The sequence below is a fragment of the Cajanus cajan genome, chromosome 1 (genome assembly GCF_000230855.2).
Source record: "Cajanus cajan strain Asha chromosome 1, NIPB_CcT2T_4, whole genome shotgun sequence".
Lineage (NCBI taxonomy): Eukaryota > Viridiplantae > Streptophyta > Magnoliopsida > Fabales > Fabaceae > Cajanus > Cajanus cajan.
Genome location: NC_138517.1, coordinates 37,432,279 through 37,449,448, shown reverse-complemented (window position 1 = coordinate 37,449,448; position 17,170 = coordinate 37,432,279). Strand labels below are relative to the sequence as shown.

Genomic DNA, 17,170 nt, shown 5'->3' with positions numbered 1-17,170 from the left:
AAAAATTAAATGTTAATAAAGTTGATAAATACGTTATCACAATAATATAACTAAATGAATATATATATATATATATATATATATATATATATATATATATATATATATGACTAAACAAATAAGAGTTTACTATAATTTGATCCTACTATAATTATTATTAGCATATTATATACATCAACACACAATTTTATTCAGAAACGTATACACATGCTTTGAAGTGAATGCTAGCAACTCACAAATCCATATTTCATACAAGCAATAATAGGTTCTTCAATTAATATGATACATTTGTTTTTCAATTAAGCCCCGAAATGAAAGCAACCCCAGTGGAGGGAATCCAGGAATTTCCAGCGATGAAGGTAGCAACAGTGAACTTGAGAGCCTCTTGAGCCCCAAGAACACGAAAACCCGGCCACTGCACCCTCTTGCTAGTTCCAGCACCACCTCCTTCGTTACCGTACTCCGCAAAGTACAAAGTCCTCAACACGGAGCTTCCACACCCTGGCCACTCCACCCACCCCGTCGGAGCCACAGCATCGTCGATGGCACTCTGCATCACCACCGCCCTCGAGTACTCCTTCCAGGGCCTCCCTAGGAACCACCTATGGGACCGCTTCACGCCGGAGAACTCCGCGCTCGGCGCTATGCGGCACTTGTGGACGGAGAAGCCCGTGTTCTGTCCGCCGTCGGTTCTTCCGTTTGCCAGAATGACGTTGTAGGCGCCGCCGTGGGGGCGGCGGAGGAGGAGGGTGCATGATTGGAAGAGTGCGGCGGCGTTGCCGAAGATGAAGTCGATGGTGCCGTGGATGTCGCATTCTCTGTAGAAGTGACGGAGGGCGTGGGCGTAGAGGGTGTCTTGGTATCCTGCTAATGGTTTAATTTAGTACACTTTTTTATAGTTTAGGGCATGTTTAGTTGCGACAAAACGTAAAGTAGATTTCCTTAAGTGTAGTTCATCTTATCACCATTGCAAATTTATGTGCATGGTGTCCATAAATGTGTATAATTATTTAGGAGTGTATTGGTATGATATGTATATAATTATTTAGGAGTGATGGGTATTATTCTTCCATTAGAATTGTTTAAAGTACATTTCTTTAATTACACTTGATGTTATTTTCAATCAAAATTGAAGGTTTATTTTAATAGTATAAGTAAATGTATATTAATATGATGTGTACTATCCGTACTTCGCAACCGGGCTCCGAGCTCGGGTTATCAACGCGGGGCGACCCCGGACAACTAGTTGTCTGGTATCAGCCCGGTATTTGAGCAAATCACAATTGAAACCCGGGATCCCGCCCCAGACGGGCTCCCTCATCTAATTACATCACAACATATCCTATCTCAGGCCCAAGGCCCAAGACAAACCTAAATCATTTCAAGGTACGTGCATTATATATACGAGACTATTATTCATACAAATCCTAACTTTGGCATCGGAGTCTCTTTTGCAGGTATCTCCCGCATCTTGGAGCACCAATACATCAAGCAAAGGAGGCTCACCGATCTTACTGGACGGGTCACCTCTACGGCCAAATTCCAGTAAGAACATTTGGCGCCCACCGTGGGGCCGATCAAGACAGCTCTTATCGTCCACCTGCATGGTTTCTACTAGAAGCCATATTAGACGAACGACAGACGACGCAAGCCACTCAATCACCATGGACAGCAACGCTGCAACCCTAAGGCGGCTGATCGACCAAGTCGAGCAGATGCGACAACAGCACGACGCCGACCTTCAAAATATGCGCATCCAACACGAAAACGACCTTGCAGCGGTGCGGACCGCTAATGAAGCAGACCTCGCAGCGTTACGTGCCGAGAATGAGCGCATTCGCGCCCAGCTCCCTCGACACCACTTCGAACAACCTCCGCACGAGAGCGACACTCATCAGGAAAACAAAAAGATTCGCATTCAGCCCCGACGGCGGCACCTTGACCACCCCTCCAACTCTCAACTCGACCCCGGCGGGGCAGCACGAGATGAGGAAGGCCAGGAAGCAGGGTCAACCCCCCTAAACCGACTAGTCGGTACGATCGCAGGAGGCTTCGCAGGAGGCAGCGCCAGCAGCTCGGCCCGGAAAAAACACCTGCGCAAGGTCAACCGCATACACTCCGCCACCTACGCTTCACGCCAGAACTCGCCAGTGATCACTTTCACCGACGACGACTATGTCGGGGTCAGCCCAAATCAAGACGATCCCATGGTCATAGCGGTGGCATTGGCCAATTGGGAAGTTCGCAAGACCTTGGTCGACCAAGGAAGCTCGGCCAACATCCTATACTGGCCAACATTCCTCAGGCTAGACATCCCTCACTCTCTCATACAATCCCATACCGAACCTCTAGTTGGTTTTGCAGGGAAAAGCATTCACACTCGGGGATATGTAGACCTACTGACGACTTTCGGAGCATCCCCGGTTTCCAGACAGGTCCTGGTTCGATACCTACTCGTGGAAGCCGACACCTCCTATAACGTCATCATCGGCAGGCCAACCCTAAATCAACTCGGGGCGGTGGTGTCCACCCCGCACCTCACCATGAAATTTCCAGCGCACGATGGGAAGATCATCTCCATCAGAGCAAATCAGCAGGTAGCGCGACAATGCTACGCAGAAAGCCTGGAAACCGCCTCACTTGGCGAACAGCGCAAGAGCGATCTTACCGCTCTGGCTCACACCGACCACGAAGAAATCACCGATCTCGACCCGAGATCCGACGCTCATGATGAATGACCCAGCCCCGTCGATGAGCTCAACGACCTTCAAATCGGGAAACTCCCCGGATAAACCACAAAGATCAGCAGGCAACTAACCCCCGAACTACGACAACAACTCCAAGCGGAGATCCTCAAGAACGCCGACCTCTTCACCTGGTCTAGCGCTGACATGCCCGACATAGACGCCGACTTCATCTGCCACAGGTTAGCAATACACAAGGAGGCAAAACCAGTCGCCCAGAGAAAGAGGAAGGTCGGCGGCGAAAGACGGGAAGCCATCATCATCGAAACGCAGAAATTGCTCAACGCCGGCTTCATCCGCGAAGTCAGGTACACTACATGGCTGGCAAACGTGGTCCTAGTAAAGAAGAACTCAGGAAAGTGGCGTATGTGCGTCGACTATACCGACCTCAACAAAGCATGCCCCAAGGACTCATATCCCTTGTCGAGCATCGACAGGTTAGTCGACGGAGCCTCCGGACATGCCCTCCTCAGCTTCCTTGACGCTTATTCCGGGTACAACCAGATAATGATGTACCCGCCTGATGAAGTGCACACGTCCTTCATCACCGACCACGCCAACTACTGTTACCGGGTGATGCCCTTCGGCCTCAAAAATACGGGAGCAACTTACCAGCGGCTGATGGACAAGGTATTCCACCACCAGATTGGGTGAAATATGGAAGTTTATGTGCACGACATGGTGGTTAAAACCATCTCAGCAACGGACCACGCTGCCGACCTAGCCGAGGTGTTCGCCCAGATCAGGAAGCACAACATGCGCCTCAACCCGGAGAAGTGTGTCTTCGGCGTCTAGGGGGGTAAGTTCCTCGGCTTCATGATCACCAGCAGAGGAATCGAGGCCAACCCCGAGAAGTGCAGAGCCATCATACAGATGCAAAGCCCACAAACGGTAAAAGAGGTCCAACGCCTGGCCGGACGGCTAGTCTCGCTATCCCGCTTCATCCCCAAACTCGCGGAGAAGGCGGGGCCAATCTTCACCCTGCTAAAGAAGCCAAAAAACTTCCTATGGACAGATCAGTGCGAAGAAGCTTTCCAAAGTTTCAAAAACATCCTCACAACTCCGCCAGTCTTACAGAGGCCAGATCACAACACCGACCTCCTTCTCTACTTGGCAGTGGCAGAAAACGCCATCAGCGCCGTCATCGTACAAGAACACCAAAAGATACAGACGCCTATTTACTTCATTAGCCGAGTCCTCCAAGACGCGGAAAGAAGATACCAAATGATTGAGAAGCTGGCGTTGGCACTGGTCACCGCAGCCCGGCGGCTCCGACCCTACTTCCAGAGCCACCAGGTGGTAGTCAAAACCGACTACCCCATCAAACAAATTCTACGAAAACCTGAGCTCGCCGGACGCATGATTGCCTAGTCGATAGAACTTTCCGAGTTCGGCATCTAGTACGAAATTTGCGGACCCCTAAAGGCCCAATGCTTAGCCGACTTCGTAGCCGAGCTCACGCCAGCTACTACTGAGGAATCCCAGGCATGGACTCTACATGTTGACGGGTCCTCCAACTCTAAAGGTGGGGGTGCAGGCATCATTCTGGAAGGGCCAAACCAAGTCACCCTGGAGCAATCCCTCAAGTTCGGCTTCAAAGTGACCAATAACCAGGCAGAGTACGAGGCGCTCCTCGCCGGATTGAGGTTAGCCCACGATCTCGGAGCTCGAAGGGTGAACTGCAACAGCGACTCGAAGCTCATGGTGGAACAGCTTAGTGGGACATACTAGGCAAAAGACACCTTTCTATAGCGGTACTTCCACACCGCATCCCGACAGATCTCGTATTTTGACGAATTCTCCATAAAACACGTACCGCGAGAACAAAATGCCAGAGCAGACCTCCTATCAAAACTCGTTAGTACCAAAAGGCCCGGTCAACACCGAACCATCATCCAGGAAACCCTGCACTCACCCAGCCTGGACGACAAAATCGTCAATGTCAGTGACAATGAAGAACTGGGGTGGATGGCAGACATCTGGAACTACCTGAAAGAGGGGACCCTGCCCAAAAATAAAGACGAGGCACGAAGGGTGAGAATGAGATCAGCCAAGTTCATCATCATCGATGACGAATTATTCAAGCGAGGGATTTCCACCCCACTGCTCAAGTGCTTGACCACGTCTCAAGCAGCCTACGTCGTCAGACAAATCCATCAGGGGATATGTGGAATGCATTCCGGAGCACGCTCAATGGCAACCAGGGTACTCCGAGCTGGATACTACTGGCCCACTCTGAAGTCGGATTGCCAAAATTACATCCAAAAATGCAAAGAGTGCCAACAATTCGGCAACGCACACCGACAACCCCCCGAAGCCCTTCACCACATGATGTCAGCGTGGCCTTTCTCCCAGTGGGGAATGGACATTCTCGGGCCATTCCCCCCCGCGAAGGGTCAGCTAAAATTCCTCCTAGTGGCAATCGACTATTTCACCAAGTGGATTGAGGTGTGCCCACTCGCCAAAATCACCACTGAGAACGTGCGGAAATTCACCTGGAAGAACATTGTCTGCAGGTTCGGGATCCCCACACCATCATCACCGACAACGGACGACAGTTCATCGCAGAAGAATTCGAGAACTTCCTCCGAGAGCTCGGAATCAAGCATCTCCCAACCTCAGTGGAACACCCCCAAACCAACGGCCAGGCCGAAGCGGCCAACAAGGTCATCCTCCGAGAGCTTAAAAAATGGCTTGGGAACGCAAAAGGTTAGTGGCCCGACATGCTCCCCAGCATCCTCCGGGCATATCACTGCACCCCCCAGTCAACCACACAAGAAACACCTTACAGGCTAACTTACGGAGCCGACGCAATGATCCCAGTTGAAGTCGGAAAAGCGTCCCACCGACGCCAAGTCTTCAATAGCGAGTAGAACGCCCAAGAGCTGGCAGCCGACCTCGACTTGGTGGACGAGCTCAGAGACGAAGCCCAAATCCATGAAGAGGCCTACAAGCTCCGAGCTTCCCGGCGATACAACTCCCGGGTGAGACCCCGCTCCTTCCGAGCGGGCGACCTGGTATGGCGACTACTAGGCGAAGCACGAAAAGACATGTCAGACGGGAAGCTCGCACCCACTTGGGGCGGCCCATTCCGAGTTGCAGAAGACCTGGAAAATGGAGCCTACCGACTAGAGGAGCTCAGCGGAAAGCCCGTACCGCGAACTTGGAATGCCACGCATCTCAAGTTTTACTTCAGCTAAGTCTTGTATAAATAAGCGGTGTACTCTTTTCCCACCTCAGAAAAAAGAGATTTTGACTGAGAGGGTTTTTAACGAGGCACACATCTTTTGTCAATAAAATGGCTCACCCCTTCTCTTCTTTTTTACTCCCACTCAATTACTTTCAACACCTCGTTACGTTTATTAGAGGTCGAAAACGAACCTCGTCCCACTTATTAGAGGTCGAGAACGAACCTCACCATCATTACTAAAGGTCGAAAGCGAACCTCGTCATGCCCATTAGAGGTCGAAACGAACCTCGTTACGTTTATTAGAGGTCGAAAATGAACCTCGTCTCACTTATTAGAAGTCGAGAACGAACCTCACCATCATTACTAAAGGTCGAGAACGAACCTCGTCATGCCCATTAGAGGTCGAAAACGAACCTCGTTACGTTTATTAGAGGTCGAAAACGAACCTCACCATGATTACCAAAGGTTGAGAACGAACCCCGACACGCTCATTAGAGGTCGAAAATGAACCTTGTTACAATTAGCGGAAGTCGAGAACGAATTCAAAATAAAGTACCAACACCTATGCAATGGGCACCGAACGCGTGCCCTAAACCTCGAGAATAACCCAAACCAAGCACAGGCGCAAAACTCATATATACAAAAGTCATGATTCACACATGAATACAAATACACAAATAATAATAAACCAAACAAACACAACAAAATTGTCCTATACAGAGGCGTTGTCGCTAGAACTCTCCTCGACGTCGTCCTCCCAGACTAACCGCCCGAAGCGAACAACCTTTTCCAAATGCATACCGGAAAAGTCGAACCCCGGCGTGAGGAATCTAGCCTGACGAGCAGCCTTGAGGAAACCTCTCTTATGTTCCACCACAACAAAATGCTCGATTTCCTCAAGTCTCCTCTTCAACGCCGCATTCTCGGCCTCCAAAGCCAAAAGACTTACCCTCTGGGCGGCCACCTCTTCCTCCTTACTACTGAGAACCACTTCGTCACGAAGACACTCCTCAGTTACGGATACCAGCTCGCCCTTCAAAAATGCTACCTCCTCTTCCAAGGAGCGAACCTGGCTCGCATAACCCTCATTAGAGCGCAAGGCGGCCTCCAACGACTTCCGGACCTCGGCGAGATCCCCCCGGGTCGCCTGGAGCTCAGCCCCCTGCATCTTCGGCTCAGCCAGGGTGGCGACCAAAACTTTGTTCTCCTCCACCAGGGGCTGCACTCGGCCTTTCAGCTTCGCCAGATCTTCCTGCTGCCTGGACCACTTGTGCTTCCAGTGATCCACAATGGTTGTGCCCCTCTGTAGGAAGATCTGAGCGGCATCAAAACTCCACATGGGCACGGCGGACTCGAGCATCGCCTGGTCGGCCGCGCTCAGTGACCCCCTAGGAAAAAACTTCTCAAGTGTCAATGAAGCGCTCCACAGGGAGTCAATCTCCTCCGACGCACTCAAATGCTCCAATCGCGTCGGAGCGCCTTCCTGCGCGTAGTGATAAGCAAGGTAGGGACGTTTTGGAGGCCCCCTCACCGTCGGAGCAGAGGCCGGAACCCCAAAACTAGGACCCTCCTCACGAGGGCCGGCCGAAACAGAGGCAAAAGCCCCCGGCTCTGTCCTAGGGACATCGACCCCTGCCACCGTCGACCTCGGAACCTTCAAAACCTCGGTGGTCCTGCCCGCCTGCAAAACAAGTATAGGAAGAGGCATAAGCCCCGCAAGACAATAAACAACCCGGGGAATAGCGCATCAAAAGATCGCAAACACACGCTGCTTACCTCAACAGCTGGGGCAACTTGTCCGACGGTCGGAGCCACCGCCCCGAAAGCCAGGCCGACTTGACCAGCAGCCCGGGAGGCTGACTCGGCAACAGCCTCCACCTACAATAAACAATCCCAACTTAGAAAGACGGGAAAGAGAGCATAAAAAGAGAAAGCAAATAATCAAGCGAGGCACTCACCATAGCGACCCCAGCCACTCGCTCAGGAGCCCGGGTAGACGCCCCAGCAGGACGGACGAGAGGCTCGGCAGCTGTCACCGCCCCCTGGGAAACCACCTGAGTGCCCCTCTCAGGCAGAGGACTCCCAGACAAGCCCGCCACCTCAACGCCGGCGGCCCTGGCAACAACCTCCTCCATATCGCGAGAAGCAGAGGTCCCCCCAACCTCCCTTGGGACCCTCTTCCTCTTCCGATTAACCTTCAGGGGAGAGACCTCCTCCTCCCCCTAGGTCCTAGGAGCCTCAAGCTCAACGACATTATAGCGTTGCTTCAAATCGCGCCACAAGTCCTTTCCCACAATACCTGAAAGCGAAGGACAAAGCACGTCAGCAAGCACAAAACCCTAACGCGTAAAAGAAGTACCAGATACTCACCCTCCAAACCCTTTTCCCTGTGCGCCGAACGCTCGAGCAACATGATGAGCTTGCAGTCTAGCGGGCGAGGAAGCGCCTTCAAAGCCTCGACGATGGCCGCCTCTGAAGGCGTCAACTGCAACTGGTCCACCCCATGAAACCCAGACGGGTCAGGGCACCAATAGAAGGGGAACCTCGGCAGCCCGCCAAAATAGAACCCCCCGTCCTCCAAAGGGTCGACATCAACAAAGGTAACCCGGAAAAATACTTGCCTATAATTTTTATAAGATTGGGAGTAAGGAGTAAATAAACCCCCATCCTTACCCCCATTCAAAGAAAGGACGCCATACGGCGGAGCGCCCGCCTTCAACTGGTAGAAAAAAAGAAAAACCCGAAGGGACACCTCCATCCCTAGAACCGCGCATGAAACCTGAAACGCCCTCAAAAAGCCCCAACTGTTGGGATGCAGCTGACTGGGAGCCGCATTAACGTAGTTCAAAAAGTCACATTCGAACTGCGTAAAAGGAAGGCAGACACCCAGGTCCCTGAAAAAACTTTGATATACATAAAAGGAGGGGGGACCAGCAGACCTCTTCATATACACACCTTCACCAGCCGGACAGGGCTCCAACCGGATCATTTGAGAGATAGAGGGGTCACAAATCCTATGCGTCTCCCAGAGCGCATCAACCTCCAAAGTCGAATCAAAAACGCTCGCGACCTTGGCCATTTCACGTTTTACCCAATTATAGCCAAGAACGCCTGACTCCGAGTCCCTGGGCGGAGGCATCTCTTTTCCCTCAGCAGCGCCCCTTCCGGTAACCACCGCTTTACCACGTGCCTTGCCCCTAACAGGGGCGGAAGAGCCGGCGCCACGACCACCAGCCATCAAGAAGAACAAGAAAACTCAAAGAAGCACAAGAAAGACGGAGAAAACAGAGATGGAGAGCAGAGGGGAAGAGGCGCGAGAAAAAGAAAAACCTCTCCCCAAATTCAAAACGGTCAGGCCACGTGTCGGCCATGGGGGCACGCCTGACGACACATTAATTGCAAATCATCATTGCATAACCGTCATTTCCCTTAATGCGCCACGCGCACGTTTCCGGGAAATGAACAGCTATGACACATGGCAGACCTTCAGATAACGTATGCGAAAAGCCACTCCCCTCTAGCGAGCCCGGTCTTAACTCCTCGACCTACGGCCTTCAGAGCTCGGGGGGCTAGTGTACTATCCGTACTTCGCAACCGGGCTCCGAGCTCGGGTTATCAACGCGGGGCGACCCCGGACAACTAGTTGTCTAGTATCAGCCCAGTATTCGAGCAAATCACAACTGAAACTCGGGATCCCGCCCCAGACGGGCTCCCTCATCTAATTACATCACAACGTATCCTATCTCAGGCCCAAGGCCCAAGACAAACCTAAATCACTTCAAGGTACGTGCATTATATATACGAGACTATTATTCATACAAACTCTAACTTTGGCATCAGAGTCTCTTTTGCAGGTATCTCCCCTATCTTGGAACACCAATACATCAAGCAAAGGAGGCTCACCGATCTTACTGGACGGTTCACCTCTACGGCCAAATTCCGGTAAGAACATGATGTATTAGTGTGACGTTATTTAATTGTGGTTGATATTATTTTTTAAATATTAATATTAAAATTTTATCTTTATAATATGTATTTTCATTTAATACATGTCATATTTATATATATGTTATTGAGATAAAACTTTAATTTTAATATAAAAATAATAATACTAATTATACTTAAAAAATTGTATGAAAGTTTTATAAATTGTCAGAAAAATACATTTTATTTTAAGAAATTACACTTTCAATGCGTATGTTAGTTCAAAATAGGCTACCTGCTATGCTGCATCCAATCATGCGTATTTTAGTTCAAAATAGTGCTACCTGCTATGCTGCATCTGTAGAGGACAGAATGATCGGAAACTATGTTTAGTGCTATGGCTTGTTGGCCCTCGGGACCTGCGTTGTTTTGGAATCCAATGTCTCGTGCGAAGAACCCATCGCCTGTGATTGCTGGGAAGGAAACGAAGTTAATTGGTGTCAGTTACTCAGTTATCAGTATGATATTGGAAAAAAGTTTAGAAAATGAAACATGATGCTTTCGTTGATAATGGGAGGACGATATTGTTTTTTTCATGGTAGGAATCCAATACGGTATTAAAAGATTACAAATTTACAATTATTCACACATTGTTAAACAACAGAGCTAAATTCATTCGGTGGTGTAAGTAGATATATGGGTGAGCATGGTCAAGTTCGACATGCTTATCTTTGTCTAAATTCGACTCAGGAATTTTGTTTGGACCATTTTTTAAAATTTAAATTTAATCCGATCAAGACTTCAGAAATACGTATACAACAAGATTTAGTTTATTTAACTTTGTTATATTATATTATGTATAATTAAATAATAAATATAAAATTTAAATTAAGGTATAATTTACCATATATATATTAAAATAAACAATTACATTATATTATCATGTTATGAAATGTATTATTAAATTTTTAATAAATGCATAATAATTAAAAAATACTTACATTTTATAAGAAAATGTTATATGTTAAATCGAGTTACACGATTCGAAATGTAATTTGAACTTATTCTAAAAAGTATTAGATTTAATTTAAAGTTCAAATTTTATTAAGATATATTAATTTTGGAATAGGTTAAATCAGGTTAACAAATTGAATATTAGGTCATACTCAACCTCTAGTTAGATAAAAAAAAAAATAGAAAAAAAAAGTGAAAAATATATAAAAGTGATTCGATAAAAGTTACTAATGAAAAAGATAATAAAATGTTGGAAAATGCTGTTCAATGTTCTTAGTACATTTGTGAGCAATAAAACTAGTATATTTAAAAATGAGATGAAAGAGACAGTAGAGGGGTAACCGGGTAAGTATTTTTGTTCATCCATTATGCTCAACTAATAAATTTGTTTTTAACTCAATGAACCAAAAATTTGCACATGTGGGAAAAGTCTAATCATGTGAGTCATTGACTTAAATATATTCAAGACTTAAATATGAAGCATCCAATCGTGAAAATATTTTAGTTATTTGGTTGATCGAGCTGTTGCTATCAATGTATCGACACTCGGCATCATCGCAATGAATTCAGACCAATAAAATGCTGCTAGTTCATCAATTCCCTAGACCCCCTTGTCGATACATTTGTCACTAATCATTCTATTATGACTATTACACTTTTTTATACAGAATATTGTGCACTTTATGTTTAAGTGAACCTCAACAAGTACTTTGAAAAAAAAAATATTTTTATTTAAAATATACATATTAAATATTATATATATATATAATTCTTTTTAGTTTTTAATATGTACATATATGGATTATTCTGTATAAAAATTTCTTTATGCTGTTTGGGAGCATTTAAAGTAAATATGCCAAAAAAAAACATTTTAGTATGCGTAAGGTAGATATTAAATATTTATTAAATGTAATTAAAATTTATGATAAATTATATATATAATACTTTTAAATATATAAATTATATTTTAAATTTATGATAAATAATTTATATATATTATAGTAATGTATTATTTTTGTTTATTGATGATTTATTTTAAAATATTAAAACTTAATTAATAAATAAAAATTAAATTATATAAGTTAAAAAAATTTAAAAATCTTTTTTTCGACAAAATTTTTCTAAAAAGGTTCTTATGCAAAATAAAAGTTTATGTTTAATTTATAAAAGGATGATTTACGAGCTATTCAAACTTACTTGCATATAGGTTACGCTTGATGGGATATACTAACCTGTTCCTTTAAAACACTTGTTAACATTTTTCTTATGTAATCAACAATTTGTAACAAAGGTTTTTCAATTATATATTGTGATATCAAATTAGTTGTTAAAATTAACACCATCGCATAAATGAAAAAATTATTAGAGTACGTAATGCTATATATATAGATATAATTATAGTTGTCTAGGGCTATAAGTACTACTAAATTAATCATCTATTTGTAACAATTTTTTAATTATATATTATGATATCAAATTACACGTTAAAATTAAAATCATCACATAAATGACAAAACTATTAGACTAACGATATCCGAGAACTTCTCCATTATTAACAATTTATTAACACTTTTCATTTTTTTTTCTTATAGTTGTTGTATCTCTTTTTTCTATATCATTGTATCACCTAGTAAATACGCTTAATTGTTTTTTTCTCTTATATATTTCTTTATCTTTTTAGGTGGAAAGTAGCATAAGAGTGTCGATCCATCATTTTCTAAATTATTATTATATGCCCAATTTTCTTATAAGAAAAATGAATTTTATTATAAGATATATATTATAGACCACAACACAAGATATGCTAGAGCTCAAAGATAATCTCAAAGGGTGGCTTTAACAATTGAGGACCAACTAGTTACAAATGTCACATTTAGTGAAAAAGCCATATTTTGATCTTGAATTTTTATATTTATAAACACTTTATAGTTTATATGATACTTCTTTTTGGATTTATATATTAAAAAAATGTTTAAAATTTTTTAACTGAAATATAAACAAATTTTAATAAAATTAACGTACTTAATTCAAATATACTCACATAATAATAAATAAGAACACTATATCATGATAATAACAAGTTATTTTAGAAAATGTAGTATATATTTTATATGAAATAGTGAAAATTAAAAATGTATTTAATAAACTTTTTAATCTATCTAAAATTAATTATTTTTATTTATTTACAATTCATGATAGAGTAAGTACGAGGAAAGTGAGAGTTAGAGAGGAAGAGAACTAACTAAATGTGGCGGTGTCAGGCATGCTGGCACCCTTGGCAACGCTGTCATCGCCAACAATAAGAGTAGAGTATTTTCCATCTCCAATCAACGTGATACCATCCTTGTTGGTGCGAATCTTCTCCTTATAAACCCCTTTCTTAACATAAATCACAAACCTTGCTCCTGAAGCAGCCTCAATGGCCTCAGAAACCGTTTTGTAGTTTCCTGAGCCATCTTGTGCTACTACTGCATTTGCTTTTATGGTGCCTCCTTGAAGCAGTTTTCGTCCTTTAGTTGATACCCAATGAGGAAATTCTTGCTCCTTTTCATTAAGTTTGTGGTTTGATGTTGTGCTCATCATGTTTACAAGAGCCAATGAGTTGCTTCCCAGTTGAGAAAGATAGTCCATTTTGTTGAACATCTTTTGCAAAAGGTTATCTGCTGAGAAGACTGTGGTGTGTGCATGTACATGGTCTTTGCATGATTGTTGGAAGGTTAGAGAAGCACTTAGCCATGTTTGGATGTCATGGTAGTTTCTTCTAGGGGACGATGTTAGTGCTCTAAGGGATTGGTCCAGCCTTTTCAGTGACATGCTCATTAGCTCTTCACAGTAGTCTATCAGGACATAACACATTGTTAATTAGTTACTACTTTCAAAATGGAGAAATATCAACTATACTCTCTAAAACTCTTTCTATTATTATCGTTATTATTAGTAAAAATTTATTAAAAATAGTAAATTTTGTGATCTTGTATATTATTAATTAATGAGTCTCTTTTATAATTTAGTCTTATCAAAATTTATAAGTTTTAACACATAGTAAATAAAATATTAAATAAAAATGTTATAGAAAATTTTATTGATCTTATATTTTATTTAATAAGTCTCTTTTATATTCTAGTCCTATTCAAATCTGTAATTTTCAAATTATAATAAATATAATATTAATTTTTAACCAATATTTGAATGATAATGTACGTTGTTTTAATAATTCCCTTGCTGCCACTTGTGTTAAGGGACAGTTCTAAGGTAAAATTTGGGTTGATTTTCTCTGTTGAAAAATAGAAACAATTCCTCAATAATACATGCAATGGAGAATTGAATAACTGCAGACTGCAGTATTGTTTGTTGTCATAAATAACTATATTGAACATGCATGATAACAAAGAACGATCGGTTTGTTTTTGGGATAAACCGCAGGTATTTTTTTGTTGTACATGTTTGAGCCGAGTATATATATTATTATTGACGTACAACGTAGTTCTCCCTTCAAATATTTATATTGTATATTTAGAAGTTAAACTCAACATCATAAATTAAGCCGAAACCATTTCATACCAGTTGATTTGATTGGTCGATAGCTTAATTTAATGTAATATTCATAAATAAAGGCAAGATACTAAATTATACCTGAATGAAAATGTATAGAAAGATATCAGTTACCTGCAACAACAGAATGGGCTAGATGAGCATCCTCAGTCCTGAATTCTGCAAAATATGAACTTGGCAAGTTGGTTTCAAATATGGTTTTGTTAACAAGAGCCACAACATTATCAACATTATGATTCCCTGAACCCAATTCCATCAAGGTTTCAGCACATAGATTGGGGTATCTTGTAAGACTGCATTCATCGTGAGCTAGGTGACCACCTACGACTGCATCAGACATAGAGACCAACGTCAGTGCGCATGCTAATACTGAAAAGGTTATCACCAATTTTTGTGTTCTCATTCCCACATTTAGAAAAGAAAAACAATAGTTGGTTTTATCCATCACCCTGGTATTAAAGAATATCCCTTATTTGACAAATTTGAGACGAAGGAATTCTCTATTTATAATGTGAGGAGGATTCTGACGTCATGTCAAGGATAACCTTTTTGTGTACATTGTAGAAATAACAACGTCTCATAATTTCGCGTTAAATAAATAAATGTTTTGACACGTATCAGACAACTACTTTAGTTATATTATAATAACTTAGTTGAAATATATAAATGTGGAAGCTTTTCACTCGTCCAATTATAAATTATCATGCTTGAAAATTATTAGATTTTATAATAATTAATTTATAAGCTATATTTAAGAAGACTTTTAGTGAATAATATAAATATTTTTACGCTGATATTGTGATAGAATTAAACATCATAATAATATAATCATGTCTCACATTTTATTGGTTTTATTAATTAATAGAATTTCTCATGTTCATAGCATGGAACACTTGTGGATGATTATTGTTTGGTGGTCTATTTTAGGGTTGTCAATGGTGGTATGCTATGTCTATTCGAGCTAAACAGTAAGAGGTTGGCCTAATGCAAGTCAGCCTGTAAATAGTTATATAAGGAGTATTAGAAACAATTATTTAAAGATGTGAAAACGGCTTATATATGATACTTTTCTATTTTTTTTTTATAAAAAAAAAACTTATGAGAATAAAATTAATAAAAATAAGTTCCTATTAATTTATTTCCACCAGTTTTATATTTATATACACAAGTTTATGAATCATCTCTCGTTCAATAAATACTCTAATAAATTATTTATCTAAGTGCACCTTAATTAGGTGTTACCCAAGCCGATTGAATGCTTACTCAAAAATAAATTATTTATGAAAAATAATTGTTCTTAATTCCTTTTTTTTTTAAAAAAAAAACAAAAGAACTTTCAAGATGTTGATACAAGTTGAAAACTATTTATTTTTATAAAATGATTTATCCAATATCTGGCTTTATTCAAGCGACAATTTTACTCAAACTGTTTTGTAATTTTATATTTTAATTATTTTAATAATTATAGTTTTAAAAATGTTAAATATTTATTCAGTTAATTTTTATGGGTAATTAAAAATTAATTTATATTAAAAATTTAATCTAAATAAATATTGCTGACAAATCTTTCTTTTCATTTTTTTAAATTCTTGATTAACTAACCACACAGCAATCAAACTCTACAATAGTTTTTACCATATAGCAATTCTGTTATAAAACCTACATTGCAACGTTAATTCTACACTTGCAACTAAACTAAAATAGTTGTTTACTTTAATATTATTGACTAGCAAACTTAGTATGAATAATTCACGCCACATATAAAACAGGATTTTGTTTGGGCAATTAATGAAATCTTATCTCTTTAAATTTTGAATTTCTTTTTTCAGTGTATATAAGGAAAGAGAAATATTCTAATTATGATAAATGGTAATTAAAAATACGGGTCACTTAATTATATTTAATTTTTTTAATGAAAAATACATTATTTTTTATTATTAACTAATTTTTAAAGGTTAAATTTATTTTAATTCTTATAAAATAAATAAATTTTAATATTAATCTTTATAATTTTTATTTTAGTTTTCATACCGAAAATTTGAAATTATTGGTTTTTTTCTTACCACATGATGCAATAGTTGTTAATTGCATGCTTATGAATTAAATAAAATATCAAATGATTATTTATGTATATCTATAAATATTTGTGATACAATATAAACATATGACGCTTTAAAAATAAAATAAAACTCATAAAATGAATATTAGAAAAAAATGATTTTAAATTATGAAAAAATGAAAAATATTTTTTATTTTTTATTATAGGGACCATAGAAAAAATTTATTCATGTTATAGACATCCTTTATCCTCATGTGCATATATTCAATATCATAAAATAATAGTTTGAAAAATAATTCATCTAATTGAAAACTAAGGGTAAAAGATATCACATTCAAAACTCTTCCAAAAATAACAATACTACAACTAAAGCAATTAAAAGGAATAGCAAATGTTGCGAAAACATCTTCCAAGAAAAGAAACTAAAATCCATAATGAAATAAAACAAAATAATCTCTATACTAAAGTCCTGATGTTACATCCTATTAGATCAATCTCATCACCGATTCAATTTCCTTCAAACTTAAAATCATTTACATAAACATACCAAAGACACAAAGGACAAAGGGGAGCGAGAACATATTTTACTCTAGCTATCGGTGTAGGAAATGATTAGGTAGTCACACTCATACAAAATATTTAGCATGATATAATATAATAAACAACAATAATATATCCATAACAATG

The 17,170-nt window shown here is 40.7% G+C and overlaps 1 protein-coding gene across 1 annotated transcript; it reads right to left on the bottom strand.

Moving 5' to 3' along the window:
* Positions 1-168: 168 nt before the first annotated feature.
* On the bottom strand, positions 169-15,893 carry LOC109819232 (Plant invertase/pectin methylesterase inhibitor superfamily). The gene is made up of 4 exons (XM_083060064.1): positions 14,539-15,893; positions 13,116-13,709; positions 10,203-10,331; positions 169-864 (listed from the first exon to the last, which is right to left on the bottom strand). The coding sequence occupies exons 1-4, from the start codon at positions 14,867-14,869 to the stop codon at positions 296-298; spliced, it is 1,623 nt and encodes a 540-aa protein (XP_082916190.1). The 5' UTR covers positions 14,870-15,893; the 3' UTR covers positions 169-295.
* Positions 15,894-17,170: the final 1,277 nt, after the last annotated feature.

What these genes read in the sequence shown, in the direction of transcription:
- LOC109819232 (XM_083060064.1), bottom strand. Translation starts at nt 14,869, where the DNA reads ATGGATAAAACCAACTATTGTTTTTCTTTTCTAAATGTGGGAATGAGA. An exon ending in AGCCCATTCTGTTGTTGCAG is followed by an intron (nt 13,710 to 14,538) that starts GTAACTGATATC and finishes ATGTCCTGATAG; the next exon opens with ACTACTGTGAAGAGCTAATG. An exon ending in CTACAGATGCAGCATAGCAG is followed by an intron (nt 865 to 10,202) that starts GTAGCACTATTT and finishes AACCATTAGCAG; the next exon opens with GATACCAAGACACCCTCTAC.